At 37.1% G+C, this 16,472-nt stretch overlaps 1 protein-coding gene across 11 annotated transcripts in view; it reads right to left on the bottom strand.

Annotated features, from left to right (window-relative positions):
* The window catches only part of fsd (transmembrane protein fates-shifted), a 341,565-nt gene that overhangs the window by 285,489 nt on the left and 39,604 nt on the right, over positions 1–16,472 (bottom strand). For 8 of the 11 annotated variants that reach the window (XR_011392114.1, XM_070085985.1, XM_070085984.1 and 5 more), the window contains exon 3: positions 1,481–1,570. The exons of 2 other annotated variants lie outside the window; for them this stretch is intronic. Coding sequence is in view for 8 of the 9 variants with exons in the window: in XM_070085985.1 (XP_069942086.1) it covers positions 1,481–1,570 (90 nt within the window). In the remaining variant the exon portion in view is untranslated. Of the gene's footprint in view, positions 1–1,480; positions 1,571–1,887; positions 5,248–16,472 lie in introns of those variants that run through there. One more of the 11 variants, XM_070085982.1, reaches the window with a different exon arrangement.

Here is a 16,472-nt window from a genome sequence, read left to right as displayed (position 1 = left end):
AGATTTCAGGCAGGTCTTCCTACTTCTACTTACACTTAGGTCACACTAAACACACATGTACAAGAATATATATACACATCCCTCTGGGTTTTCTTCTATTTTCTTTCTAGTTCTTCTTCTTGTTTATTTCCTCTTATCTCCATGGGGAAGTGGAACAGAATTCTTCCTCCGTAAGCCATGCGTGTTGTAAGAGGCGACTAAAATGCCGGGAGCAAGGGGCTAGTAACCCCTTCTCCTGTATAAATTACTAAATTTAAAAAGAGAAACTTTTGTTTTTCTTTTTGGGCCACCCGGCCTCGGTGGGATACGGCCGGTTTGTTGAAAGAAGATCAAGGACTCAGGCTTTTACCTACCACAGCAAGTTTATACTTAAATGTGCCTGCTGCATTAGCATATCCCAGCACAGTTATCTGTCCTTGGCTTCCTTAACTCCTGTAGGAGCTCTCTCTCATCAGCTGTAGTTAATGTTTTTCTGAGGCAATAATGCCAGAACAGCGATGTCTCATTAGCATTGTAGATTTGTTCTGGTGTTAGATTTTCATCTTGGTAAACACATCAATGAATTTCTCTGCTGCTTCATGATCAGCAGATGCTTCATCACCACTAATCCATCCTGCTGAATATTTACAGTTACCTTCAATATTTAGTTTGTCATGATAAATTTCTGCTTGTTTTTTTATCAGCATTTTATTAAGTGGCATATGCTCACTCTGATGCTGATGAATCCACTCCATCAGTACATGATCCAGATTGTCATTTTTCCCTCGATGCAATGTTTTTCTATCTTTCACTGACTTCTGTTCATCATTTTCAGCAAAGAACTTTAATAATTTGTCCTTCTGTTCTTAAGGTGGTAGAGTGTGGTTGTAGCAACACCAAACTCCTCAGTCAAATGTTTCACACTTACACTGTGCTCAAGTTTTTCCTACAATTTGACTTTCTGTGATATAGATAAATATAAACAATATCTTCGCACTACAGAGCACAAAACACATGGTAATCAGTGAGTAACTGCTGCTGACAATAAATTAGTGCTAGTACAAACATGCAGCTCAAATATTTGGGCTCAACAGGTGGAAAATCAAGGCTCCACCACATCTTGCGCTGAATGATTCATTTGTGGCACGTCAACACTCGAAAAAGTTTCGGATCTTGGAGGTTTTTGGATTTTTCAATTTTGAATAAAGGATTCTCTACTGTACAGCTTTAGCTCTCCTTCTAACTCTCTACTCCCCCCTCTCTCTCTCCCTCTCTACTTCCCTCCCTCTCCACTCTCCTCTCCTCCCTTAAAATCTATGCTGCCTCTGCTCCATCTTACAAATAAAAAAAAATGATAACATTATTAGAATCCCAGGTATGGTACAGTGTGGGGAATAATAATATTAATAGAGTTAACAATCAGTTATCCAGCAATTCATTAGTCAGCATCCAACATTATCCAGCAATCTTGTTCAATAAATGCAACGTCCTAAAAACAAACCTTCGTTTATAATTGTCTTCATAGTAGTCTTCTTCTTCTGCCGGAATCTCTTTTGACTCTCATTGTTAGCAAAATCGTTGACAGTAATATCTGCAACATGCAAGTTGTGTATCACATAATGCTAGAATATTAGTGAGTCACTTCAGTGTCATACAAGTAAAACAAACAAGGTAAACTGCAAATCTAAGGCAAAATTGTGACAGAGACAAAGGAAATAAATAGCAATATTTACAGTGTGTTTAAGTAAGCTGTGGCAGGAATTAAACAAAAGTGTTATAGACTCTCCCCTTTATTATTGCCTTCATCCATCCATATTATAAAAGACACTAATGAGTATTATTAGTGACAGTAAAAGTATGATGGTAAAATTATGATGATAAAGCAACTAGCAAGCAATGTTTACATACAATATGGTGAATATAACGTCGCTGAATATTCAACATTTTCCATGAGTACTGGTCCGCCATCACAAATCCGGCAATCAGTTATTTGGTTCCTTCAGTTATTCGGCACTAATTTTGGCTAGCATAATTTCAAATTTCCAGGGTCGCCACACCAACCTGCTGGTACTGTTAGATAAGATAAGATAAGATTTCGTTCGGATTTTTAACCCCGGAGGGTTAGCCACCCAGGATAACCCAAGAAAGTCAGTGCGTCATCGAGGACTGTCTAATTTATTTCCATTGGGGTCCTCAATCTTGTCCCCCAGGATGCGACCCACACCAGTCGACTAACACCCAGGTACCTATTTGCTGCTAGGTGAACAGGACAACAGGTGTAAGGAAACGTGTCGAAATGTTTTCCACCCGCCGGGAATCGAACCCGGGCCCTCCGTGCGTGAAGCGGGAGCTTTAGCCACCAGGCCACCAGGCCGCTACTTGCTGCATAAGTCATTCCAATTTCTTTTTCTCCATTTATTGTTTTAACCTGCTTACTTTTAACCCTAGCCATGGTTCCAATGAATAAAAGAAATGCTTCTCATTATGTAAAGCACCTACACAGTACATTATCCATTAAAGATAAGATGGCTTTGAAGCCACTGTCGGTTGTCATGAGCTCAGTCTCATGAAGCAGGAAAATATGCTTTATTATTATGCTAATATCAACACTACAGCTTATTTGCCTATCACAATTGATCTAATATGACATAAGAAACAATATAAATAACATAAAACATGTTAAATACTCCAGAATAAATAATATTTGGCATAACACTGAGCAGTTCGACGGACGTATGAAGAGGGTATGGTATACAAATACCATTCTCCTATCCCTGTCTTGGGGGCTTATATTAGAGAAAACAGAGTATAGCACAGGGCTAACTGTGATATACACTCGTACTGCACAATAAACCTGAAACAAAAAAGTTATTTTCTCTATATACATTATCACACATAGCAGCATATGTGTAGAGAACCTAGGATAACCCAAAAAAGTCAACATGGCTTATTTCTAGTACCTGGCTTGGATTAGCCATGTATGATTTTTGGTAAATATTCGATTCCCAGCCAGGTATTAGAAACAGTAGGCGTGTTTCTTTACACCTGTTGTCTATGTTTACCCATCAGTAAATGGGTACCTGGGTGTTAGTCGACTAGTGTGGGTGTTATCCTGGGACACTGACCTAATTTTCTTGAAATACTCTGTATAACAAGCAGCTTTCTATATAGTATTATGTCACTGATGTCAGCTAGGCCTGTATACCTTGTACATATACGTGTAGTAAATAAAGATACTGTATTATTATTAATATTATTATTATTATTTTCTCAGTTGTTTGTTGGGTTATCTTACTGAAACTTGGACAATGTATGATGGAAAGATACTTCTTAACATACACCAAAAATGAAAGAAATCAGACCATAAATAGCGGAGTTCACTTCTCAGCCATTAGCGGCCGCTTAGCGGAATATTTTTGTATGGTTTTTATGGTTATATTCTCATTTTTTCGGTCTCATTTGATAGAATGAAAGATATATTACAGAAACAGATATGATTTTGATTGCTTTCATGACGAAAAGTACCTTGAAATTGCGCTCACAGTAGCGAAAATGTTCTATTCTTTAGCGAAGCTCAAGAGTAAACAAATGACGTCACCGTCCAATACCTGTCCACCTGCCAGTCCAAATTCCAATACGGCGTCAAGAATGGGTTGATATTATTTATACAATTATTACAATAATGCAGCAATCTGCATAACAGTAAATCTTCTATTTTTTTGTGAATAAAAATTCCAAATGGTAAGCAAGAGTAATATAAGAGGGGCCTGTAGCCATGACTAATGAACAGAGAAAATGTTATTTTAGTGCCAGGAATGTCTGCATTGTTTATTCTGGACCCTATTTTGAAATTGGCATCTGTTGAAATTTGTGTGAAATTGGCCAAATTGCCAATTTCTGACCACTTTATGGGGTAGTTGAAATAAGTGAATGGGTGGTTTCTTGTACTCAGTTGACAGACTAGAAGTAAATAAGTTTATTCAGGTATACACAAATACAGTTACATAGATTATCATACATAGCAGTATATGTATAGAGAACCTAGGATAACCCAAAAAAGTCAGAGTGACTTATTTCCAGTACCTGGCTTGGGCTTGCCATATATGATTTTTGGTAAAAAAAAATTTTTCTCAGTTGTTTGTTGGGTTATCTCATTGAAACTTAGGCAATGTATGATGGAAAGATGCTTCTTAACGTACAATAAAAATAAAAAAAGACGGACGATAAATAAGGGAGTTCACTTCTCAGCCATTAGCCGCCTCTTTGCAGTATATTTTCGTATGGTTTTTATGGTTGTATTCTCATTTTTTTGGACTCATTTGATAGAATGGAAGATATATTACAGAAATAGACATGATTTTGATTGTTTTCATGAAGAAAAGTACCTTGAAATTGAGGTCAAAGTAGCGGAAATGTTCGATTTTTGCCGATGTTCAATGAACTTTGTGTAAGTCAAGTTGGTTAATTTTATTAAGTGTATTCTAACCTAACCACTCTGTAATCTGGCAAACTCAGTAATCCAGCACACTACAGGTCCCAATGATGCTGGATTTGTGATGGAGGACCTGTATATTATTTGAAAGTATTGAATGTTCAAATTCAATACTTTCCACCAATATATTATTAGGACATTTGGTGTTTGTCATCGATATATTATGTGAACATTCTTAACTATTCCAGGGTCCAGAGGCCAAATCTCAGTGTGACAGCCAGTGTCCAAGAATTTAAAAAAAAAAAAAAAAAAAGTATTCTTACAGAATTAAAAATATTATTTTTCTATAGGTAATAAAACAAAACAAAAAAAAATTCCAATCAGTACTTTCCAAGATATAGAACGGTGAAGTTGACCTTCAATGACCGGATGGCAGCAACATCGGTGACTTCCATAAAGTCGTATTTTTTATTTTTCTTCTTTGTTACTTTTTTCTTTTCTCTATTTTTTTTTTTTTTTTTTGCAGTAACATTTGTGGCCTGTGAGACCAATATAATGCATAATGTATATATGTACACTCGTTGTATTCAACACAGTAACCACACTAATATTTTCATCATTATTTTGTTTACAATAGTTGTTTACAACAAAAAACATACAAAAATGTTATATATTAGTAATGTTCTATTATATAGTTACATATGTACAGTCACTGGACATGCTCCTAGAACTGCTACAGTCTGTGAAAGACTTTGAAACAAGGTGTCATGCACAGTGGTGTCTTACTTATCTGTGGACCAGTATGATTTTATATTATGCTTATAGACATGAGGCATAAGCATTAAAGTTGCAAAAAGCAAATACATTTCAGCCACAGTTGTCTCCTACCACCGGTGGATGATGATGCACTTTGTCCTGGACCTGCTGAGTCAGCAGCTTGGGTCCCAGTCTGGGCTGGTGCCACATGCTGCATGCTCACATGCTGCATGCTGGTGGCACCACAACCACCTACTGATGCATGTGGTCTCTCCATCCCAATTGTAGCTACATTTTCGTCACTTTCACTGTCTATTCCAGGTGTAGGGCCATAGGATGCACTCTGTCCCCTTGGAACTGCATATGGTACATTGTACCATATGGTACAATGTACCATATGGTGCAAAACCATAGAAATTGTCTTCAGATCCACTTCCATCAGTCAGAGCTATAACTTGGGAAGAGGAGAGTTCCAATTCGCCAGGGAGTGATAGCTTCCTTGCCACCAGGCATGATGAACAAAGCGTACTGAGATGGTGTTCCCACAATGCAATGCAGATGCCCCGATTTTTTGTTTACTGCACACAATGACCACATAGACCCATTCTCTTAGATGTAGGCCTATCAGCTTTCTCGTCTTAAATTTGAAGCCGCTAGAATTTTGGAGTAGATCTACAGCTTGGACCTTGGCTTCAAAGCCGTAGATTTATGGGACAGACCCTGAAAGGGTTAAAATCAGAATGAACGTGGAACTTTGCACAAGATTTTGCACATGCACTATCAGTAGCTACTAAGATAATGCATTAGTAATAGATATATTTGTAACTTATAAAAGACAGAGAAGTTACTTGAATCTCTGAGAAATCTCAAGAATATAATATTCCCTTATGTGGCAAAGGACACTGTATTCTCTTATGTGACAGAGGATATTGCATTCTTCAGCCCTTCAATGTTCCCACTGTACTCTTAGAATGTTTGTGTAAGTTACAAAATTTTGTCTGTCAATATAAATAAATAAAATAAATAAATAAATAAAATAAATAAATGGGTATGACAGAGTTAAGATAAATTATTTATAGAGAATGTTTGTTCAACATTTACACACCTGTAGCTTAGTGGTGGAATACACAACAATCAAAGGGATCTGGGTTGGTATCCCAGGTGGAGCAAGACATATGGGCACATTTCTTGACACCAGCAGCCCCTGTTCACCTATCAGTAAATAGGTATCTAGGTGATTTTAAATAGCTGTGGGGTTGCATCCTAGTAGGGGTGTGCCAAAGTGTCAGTTAGGTAATGGCCAATTTTGATACAACTTTCTTTTCCGCAGTATACAAAATGTAGTTTACATGTAATAAAATATTGTTAAGCACAAAATAAAAGCCACTAGCATGGAATACATTTTGGGCATCAGTATCAGCCTAAAACTGAGTATCAATATCAGTGGGTATTAATGAATTCTGATAATATTGGTATCAGCCTGAAGTTTAGTATCTGTATTTGTATCAGCAAAAAAATATCGTATATTGTATCATCCCATCCCTACATCCTGGGGGCTAACTCAGGTGCTACTGTATTTTACTTTCTTTCATTTATTATATTCACCAGCTCCTTTATTTAAGCTTTAAATAGTTCATACACTCACATTTGTTAAAATAACTAAGGGCTAATTCAGATGCTAAAGTGTATAATTTCATTGTTTTACTATAATAATCCCTAGCTCTTTTATTCTGTTTTAGTTCTAGAATATTTGCATATTCTAGTTTTAGTTTTAGAATATTTATATAGTCTTATTCCTAAGTCTAGTTATAGATTACTATAAATCTTATAATATTTTACTCAATAATCTAGTTGTAGAGTAACTCTCATTCTTATGACTACAGGCATTGATCCTGATGTAAACTTTTTACTAAGTGATTTACACAAATCAAACAGCAACTGTAATTATTATACAGCAGACCAAGCAAAGACATTACCCAGAGTAAACAATAACATAACTGTCTTTAATTACAATGTCAGATCTTCGAGCAAACATTATGATGACCTCACAGTATTACTCAATTCCCTTCATTCCACTTTGTCAATCATCACACTCACAGAAACCTGGCTAAAGCCTGATATTACAGATGTCTATGCCATTCCTGGTTACACGACCATACACAACTGTAGGACAGACCAGCAAGGGGCTGGAACAGCTATATATACATGTACTACTCAAATCAACTCGAATGTATCGAAAAATCTTGTACAAGGGACGAACATGGAGAATATATCATAGCCAAATTTAAATCAAATGACCTGCAAAAACCCCTCACAGTTATAAACATCTACAGAGTACCACAGTCAAACATTTACCACTTTAGTGAAAAACTATGAAACATGATTACTGATGCACACATGAACAAAGACCACCTACTACTAACAGGAGATTTCAACATAAATCTACTATATGACCAGGACCCACAAGTAACCAAATTCACAAACACCATGAGCAACTGCCTGTTGCTACCAACAATATCTAAACCTACAAGAATCTCCAAGACTAGTATCTCTCTAACAGACCACATCTGGACTAACACCATATACCCTTTAACCCTTTGACTGTCACGGTCGTATATATACGTCTTACGAGGTACCGTGTTTGACATATATATACTCATAAATTCTAGCGGCTTCAAATCAAGCAGGAGAAAGCTGGTAGGCCCACATGTGAGAGAATGGGTCTGGAGCACGCAGTGCATAATGGGAAAAAAAAAACTCCGACCGTTTTTTTTAATTAAAATGCTGACTTTGTGGTCTATTTTCGTATAGTATTTATGGTTGTATTCTCGTTTTCTTGGTCTCATTTGATAGAATGGAAAACATATTATAGAAATAGAGGTGATTTTGATTGATTTTACTATAAAAAGAACCTAGAAATGGAGCTCAAAGTAGGGGAAATGTTTGATTTTTGCCAATGTTCAAAAGTAAACAAATGATGCCTTTGTTAAATAAATGTCCAACTAGCCATTCTAATATGCAGTCATGAATGGGTTGATGTTATTTATACAATTATTACAGTATTGCAGTAGTCTGCATAATAATAAGTCTTCAATTTTTTGTTTGAATAAAAATTCAAAATAGAAAGCAAGAGTAATATCAGAGGGGCCTGGAGACATGACTGATGAACAAAGAAAATGTTATTTTAGAGCCAGAAATGTCTGCATTGTTCATTCTGGACCTTATTTTGAAATTGTCATATTTTTTAGTTTTCATGAAATTGGCCAAATTGCAAATTTCTGACCACATTATTAGGTAGTTGAAATCGGTAAATGGGTAGTTTCTTATACTCAATCGATAGAAAAAATGGAGTTCTAAAGAAATAGCTATGAGTTTGGTCGACTGGAACAATGGAATTAGCCGAAAATAGGGCTCAAAGTGGGCGAAATCGCCGATTTGTAAACAGCGCCAAGGTCGCTAACTTCGCGAGAGCGTAATTCCGTCAGTTTTCCATCAAATTTCGTTTTTTTGGTGTCATTACAATCGGGAAAAGATTCTCTATCATTTCATAAGAAAAAATATTTTTTTTTTTAAATTTTGCGACACCAGGAGACACCTCAGGATTGGGGGTTGCGACAGTCAAAGGGTTAAAATCAGGCATAATCATGGACAACACTACAGACCACTACCCAACCTTTCTCATAACCAATCTAGGTAAATTGCCCCAAGACATTACTAAAGTTACCTTCAGACTACATAACGAGACAGCTGTTAACAACTTTATAGCAGCTATGAATAACATCGACTGGTATAATGAGCTCAAAATATATACAGATATGAATGAATGTATAAATAATTTTCTAAGAAAAGCCCATTAACTCTATAACAAACATTGCCCTAAAAAACCTAAACAGATTACAGCTAAGAGACTGAATAGTCCCTGGCTAACACCCAGCATCCTTAAATCCATAAACACAAAGTACCAATACAAAAAACAGTAGAGAATGGGTGGTCAAATAACTAGAGACCAGTCTAAACGTTACTCGTCAGCTCTTACCAGCCTGATAAGATCTAAAAAATTGTACCATGAAAATAGATTACATAACATCAAAGGTGATATGAAAAAGACCTGGAAAACTTTATCTGAAATTCTTGGAACTAAAAAGTTATCCAAAAACAAAACAATCAAATTAGCAAAATCAGACGAACCCCTACTCCCACCAACTGGAACAACAAACAAACTCAAAGTTTTCTTCTCCACCATAGGAAAGAACCTGGCGAGCAAAATCTCAAACTCAAACACCAGTCCATCAGACTACCTGACAAGCATCTACCCGAATACACTATTCCTAGTTCCAACCAACCCAACAGAAATCTCGCTCATCATCAAAACCCTTAAAAACAAGGCACGAGACATAAACAATTTGCCAACTTTTATGTGCAAAAAAGCTTCTCAAGTATTGTCAAAAATTATTGCAACACTCTTTAACAAATCCATTGAAACATCTACCTTCCCACCAGTCCTCAAAATAGCGAGGGTCACTCTGATCCACAAAGGAGGCGACTAAGCTGACATGAATAACTATAGACCAATATCTAACTTACCACTGCTCTCTAAAATCTTTGAAAAATTAATTCATAGACGGATCTACAGTGGACCCTCGGCTAACGAACGCATCGCATAACATTAACCCTTTCAGGGTTGGTACCGTACTAGTACGGCTTGCACGCCAGGGTTGGTGCCGTACTAGTACACATTAATTCTAGCGCCTTCAAATCTTTCGAGAGAAAGCTAGTAGGCCTACATATGAAATAATGGGTCTATGTGGTCAGTGTGCACAGTATAAAAAAAATCCTGCAGCACACAGAGCATAATGAGAGACAAAAACTCCGACCGTGTTTTTGGTTTAACCCTTTGACTGTCGCGGCCGTATATATACGTTTGCGAGGTACCGTGTTTGACGTATATATACTCATAAATTCTAGCGGCTTCAAATCAGGCAGGAGAAAGCTAGTAGGCCCACATGTGAGAGAATGGGTCTGTGTGGTCAGTGTGCACCACATAAAAAAAATCCTGGAGCACGCAGTGCATAATGAGAAAAAAAAAACTCCGACCGTTTTTTTTAATTAAAATGCCGACTTTGTGGTCTATTTTCGTATAGTATTTGTGGTTGTATTCTCGTTTTCTTGGTCTCATTTGATAGAATGGAAACTATATTATAGAAATGGAGGTCATTTTGATTAATTTTACTATAAAAAGAACCTGGAAATGGAGCACAAAGTACAGGAAATGTTTGATTTTTGCCGATGTTCAAAAGTAAACAAATGATGTCATTGTCCAATAAATGTCCAAATAGCCATTCTAATACGCAGTCATGAATGGGTTGATGTAATTTTTACAATTATTACAGTATTGCAGTAGTCTGCATAACAGTAAATCTTCTATTTTTTGTTTGAATAAAATTTCAAAATAAAAAGCAAGAGTAATATCACAGGGGCCTGGAGACATGACTGATGAACAAAGAAAATGTTATTTTAGAGCCAGGAATGTCTGCATTGGTCATTCTGAACCTTATTTTGAAATTGTCGTATTTTTTAATTTTCGTGAAATTGGCCAAATTGCAAATTTCTGACCATGTTATTGGGTAGTTCAAATCGGTAAATGGGCAGTTTCTTGTACTCAATCGATAGAAAAAATAGAGTTCTGAAGAAATAGTTATGAGTTTGGTTGACTGGAATAACGGAATTAGCCGAAAATAGGGCTCAAAGTGGGCGAAATTGCCAATTTTTAAATATCGCCGAAGTCGCTAACTTCGCGAGAGCGTAATTCCGTCAGTTTTCCATCAAATTTCGTTTTTTTGGTGTCTTTACAATCGGGAAAAGATTCTCTTATCATTTCATAAGAAAAATGTTTTTTTTTTTTTTTTAAATTTTGCGACACCAGGAGACACCTCAGGATTTGGGGTTGCGACAGTCAAAGGGTTAAAACAGCGACTTTCCAGTGTATTTTCGTATGCTATTTATGGTTGTATTCTAGTTTTCCTGGTCTCATTCTATAGAATGGAAGACATATTACAGAAATTGAGATGATTTTGATTGGTTTCCCAAAGAAAAGGACTTTGAAATTGAGCTCAAATTAGCAGAAATGTTCGATTTTTGCCAAAGTTCAAGAGTAAACAAATCATGACATGCGTCCAATACACGTCAACTAGCGAGTCTAATATTCTTTCACAAGTGTGCTGATATTATTTATGCAATTTCTACACCATTTCTACACGAATGCAGTAGACTGCATAATAGTAAATCTTTTATTTTTTGAGAATAAAAATTCAAAGTGGAAAGCAAAAGAAATGTAACAGAGGCATGTGGACGTGACTAATGAACAGAGGAAATGTTATTTTAGTGCCAGGAATGTCTGTATTGTTTATTCTGGACCCTATTTGGAAATTGGCATCTTCTGAAAATTGTGTGAAATTGGCAAAATTGCCAATTTCTGACCCTTTATTGGATAGTTGAAATCGATAAATGGGTGGTTTCTTGTACTTGTTCGATAGAAAAAATGGAGTTCTAGTGAAATAGTTACGATTTTTGTCAACTGGTACATTGGAATTGGTGGAAAATAGGGCTCAAATTTGGCGAAATCGCCAATGCGTAAACATCGTCGAGACCATTAACTTCACGAGAGCGTAACTCCTTAAGTTTTCCATCAAATTTCTTACTTTTGGTGTCATTATGATCGGGAAAAGATTCTCTATCATTTCAAAAAAAAATAATTTTTTTTTTTTTTTAGAAAAATTTCCGACCCTTAGAACAGGTTTAACCCTTTCAGGGTCCAGAGGCCAAATTTCAAAGTGTGCACCACGGTCCAAGAATTTTCAAAAAATAATTTTGTTATTTTTTCTTATGAAATGGTAGAGAATCTTTTTCTGAAGGTAATATAACAAAAAGTACGAAATTTGATGGAAAATTGACAAAATTATGCTCTTGCAAATTTTGATATGTCGGCGATATTTATGCATCGGCGATTTTGCCGACTTTGACTCCCATTTTAGGCCAATTACATTATTCCAGTCAACCAAATTCTTAGCTGTTTCACTAGTATTACTTCTATTCTATTGATTGAGCACAAGAAATCGCAAAGTCAACTGTTTCAACAATAAAATAAAGTGACTGGAAATTGGTAATTTGGCCAATTTAATGCAAAGTTCAAAATACTCCAATTTCAAAATTGGGTCCAGAATAAACAATGCAGGAATTCCTGGCACTAAACTAACATGTCCTCTGTTCATTAGTTACGTTTTTCAGGCTTTACAAATGAATTCCATTTTGATTTTTTATTCACATAATGAATTTTTATTCAAACCAAAAAAAAGATTTACTGTTGTGCAATACTGTAATAATTGTATAATTCTGTGAATGTACAGTGGACCCTCAGCTAATGATATTAATCCGTTCCTGAAAGCTCAATGTTAGCTGAAATTATCGTTAGCTGAATTAATTTTCCCCATAAGAAATAATGGAAATCAAATCAATCCGTGCAAGACACCCCAAAGTATGAAAAAAATTTTTTTTTATCAGATGAAATATTAATTTTAATACACACAAACTGACACTTACCTTTATTGAAGATCTGGTGATGACTGATGGGATGGGAGGAGGGGAGAGTGTGGAAGTTGTTAATGTTTAGAAGGGGAATCCCCTTCCATTAGGACTTGAGGTATCAAGTCCTTTTCCAGGGTTACTTCCCTTCTTCTTTTAATGCCACTAGGACCAGCTTGAGAGTCACTGGACCTCTGTCGCAAAACAAATCTGTCTATAGAGGTCTGTACCTCCCGTTCCTTTAAGATTTGCCTAAAATGGGCCACAACATTGTCATTGTAATAGTCACCAGCATGGCTTGCAATAGCTGTGTTAGGGTGATTTTCATCCATAAAGCTTTGCAGTTCAACCCACTTTGCACACATTTCCTTAATCTTTGAAGTAGGCACAATGGATTCCACAACTGGCATAGGCATCTCAGGGTTAGCCCCAAACCCTTCAAAATCTTTCTTAATTTCCATACTAATTCTCACCCTTTTTATCACAGGGTTGGCACTAGAAGCTTTCTTGAGGCCCATGGTGACTTATTTTGCAGGTACAATCACTAAAAACGCTGTGATAATATGAAATGTTCCGATTGTATGCGTGGATGCGACTGCACTGGCTGGCTTGTAAACACTGGCACCCACAGGACAACTGAGGCGCACTCAGGCCACACGTGGACGCGTCTCGAACGAATCACGTTGGGTGAGTCTTTTAGCGTTAGCTGAGGCAAAATTTTTGTGTTAAAATGTATCATTAGCTGGATTTAACGTTAGCTAATGCCATCATTAGCTGAGGATCCACTGTATATTAAACCCACCAGCTGTCATGTATTAGACTTGTGAGGTCATTTGTTTACTCTTGAACATGGGCAAAAATTTAACAATTCTGCTACTTTGAGCTCAGTTTCAAGCCATTTCCAGTATAAAACCAATCAAAATCATCTCTATTTCTGTAGTATATCTTCCATTCTATCAAATTAGACCAAGAAATTGCAAATACAACTATAAAAAGCATACGAAAAAACACTGCAAAGTCGCTGTTTTAATCGAAAATTATGGTCTCAGTTTTTTTCTCTCATGCACTGTGTGCTGCAGGATTTGTTTTATGTGGTGCACACATACCACATAGATGTATTCTCTCATATCTAGGCCCAAATTTACTGCTCACAGCTTATCAGAGTGAGCTGAGCTAATGGCGTAGATCAACGGTTTGGACCCTGAACGTAAAGCCGTAGATCTATGGCATGGACCCTGAAAGGGTTAAGATTATTATTATTATAATCAAAGGGGAAGCACTAAACCCATAGGATTATACAGAGCCTGGGGGGGGATGTGGAAAGCATTCAGGCTTAATTCGGGGAACTGGAGCACAGATCCAATTCCCTAAATCAAGAGCCCCTCACCAACATCAAGGAACCTTCCCTGAGGGGAAAAGGGTTAAGAGAGGGCCTGCCAACCCTGAAAGGGTTAAATCCGCCCAATGAAGCGTTTGAGCATAAAAATTTTGGCCTCACTAACGATAAAAAACTCGCCCAACGTGATTTGTCCCGAACCTGTCCCTCCAGCCTGAGCATCTCACCTGTCCTGCCGTCATTGTTTACAAGCCAAGGTGGCCAGTTTCATGCACACATTCGATACATTTTGTATTATTCCATTGTTTATAGTGCTTATAACTGCTAAATAAATCACCATGGGACCAAAGAAAGCTTCTAGTGCCTACCCTGTGGTAAAAAGGGTGAGAAATACTATCAAAATACGTACTATCGTACCACGGTCAGCTGCTGCTGCACCACCATCAGCTGTTGCTGCACCACCGTCAGCTATACTACTTGAAGATGTGGAGAGACTGTTGTTGGTGTGGCTTAACGAGAAACAATTACCGAGAAACAATTAACCCCAGAGGGTTAGCCACCCAGGATAACCCAAGAAAGTCAGTGAGTCATCAAGGACTGTCTAACTTATTTCCATTGGGGTCCTCAATCTTGTCCCCCAGGATGCAACCCACACCAGCTGACTAACACATAAGAACATAAGAAAGGAGGAACACTGCAGGAGGCCTGTTGGCCCATACTAGGCAGGTCCTTTACAATTCATCCCACTAACAAAACATTTGCCCAACCCAATTTTCAATGCCACCCAAGAAATAAGCTCTGCTGTGAAAGTCCCACTCAAATCCAACCCCTCCCACTCATGTACTTATCCAACCTAAATTTGAAACTACATAAAGTCCCAGCCTCAATAACCCAACTAGGTAGACTGTTCCACTCATCAACTACCCTATTTCCAAACCAATACTTTCCTATGTCCTTTCTAAATCTAAACTTATCTAATTTAAATCCATTACTGCGGGTTCTCTCTTGGAGAGACATCCTCAAGACCTTATTAATATCCCCTTTATTAATACCTATCTTCCACTTATACACTTCAATCAGGTCTCCCCTCATTCTTCGTCTAACAAGTGAATGTAACTTAAGAGTCTTCAATCTTTCTTCATAAGGAAGATTTCTAATGCTATGTATTAATTTAGTCATCCTACGCTGAATGTTTTCTAACGAATTTATGTCCATTCTGTAATATGGAGACCAGAACTGAGCTGCATAATCTAGGTGAGGCCTTACTAATGATGTATAAAGCTGCAGTATGACCTCTGGACTTCTGTTGCTTACACTTCTTGATATAAATTCCAATAATCTATTTGCCTTATTACGTATGCTTAGGCATTGCTGTCTTGGTTTAAGGTTGCTGCTCACCATAACCCCCAAGTCCTTTTCGCAATCTGTATGGCTAAGTTCTACATCATTTAACTTATAAGTACTAGGGTTATGGGCACTCCCAAGCTTCAGAACCTTGCATTTATCTACATTGAACTGCATCTGTCACTTTTCTGACCAAGAATAGTTTGTTTAAATCCTCCTGAAGTTCCATAACATCTACGTTTGAATCAATTATCCTACCTATCTTTGTGTCATCGGCGAATTTGCTCATATCACTAGTAATTCCCTCATCAAGATCATTGATATATATTATAAACAACAACGGGCCCAAGACTGATCCCCGTGGAACGCCACTTGTTACAGATCCCCACTCGGATTTAACCCCATTTATGGACACTCTCTGCTTCCTGTCAGTGAGCCATGACTCGATCCACAAGAGCACTTTTCCCCCAATGCCATGAGCTGCCACTTTCTTTAACAGTCTATGGTGCGGAACTCTATCAAAAGCCTTACTAAAATCTAAGTAAATAATATCAAATTCTTTATCGTGGTCAACAGCCTCAAAAGCTTTACTGAAGAAAGTTAATAAATTAGTTAGACAAGACCGGCCTCTTGTGAATCCATGCTGAGTATCATTAATCAAGCTATGCTTATCGAGATGGCTTCTTATAATCTCAGTTATAATTGACTCTAGTAATTTGCCTACAATTGAGGTCAGGCTTATTGGGCGGTAATTTGACGGTAACGACTTGTCCCCTGTTTTAAAAATAGGAATTACATTAGTCATCTTCCACATATCAGACACTACACCTGTTTGAAGAGATAAATTAAAAATATTAGTTAATGGTTCACAGAGTTCCATTTTGCATTCCTTAAGAACCCTTGAAAAAACCTCATCAGGACCCGGCGACTTATTTTGCTTCAGTCTGTCTATCTGCTTCACAACCATTTCACTAGTGACTGTGATGTTACATAATTTATCTTCTTCTAGCCCACTATAAAAATTAATTACTGGAATATTGTTAGTGT

The sequence above is a fragment of the Cherax quadricarinatus genome, chromosome 17 (genome assembly GCF_038502225.1).
Source record: "Cherax quadricarinatus isolate ZL_2023a chromosome 17, ASM3850222v1, whole genome shotgun sequence".
Lineage (NCBI taxonomy): Eukaryota > Metazoa > Arthropoda > Malacostraca > Decapoda > Parastacidae > Cherax > Cherax quadricarinatus.
The sequence above is the reverse complement of the archived record's forward strand: the minus strand, read 5'-3'. Positions and strand labels throughout refer to the sequence as shown.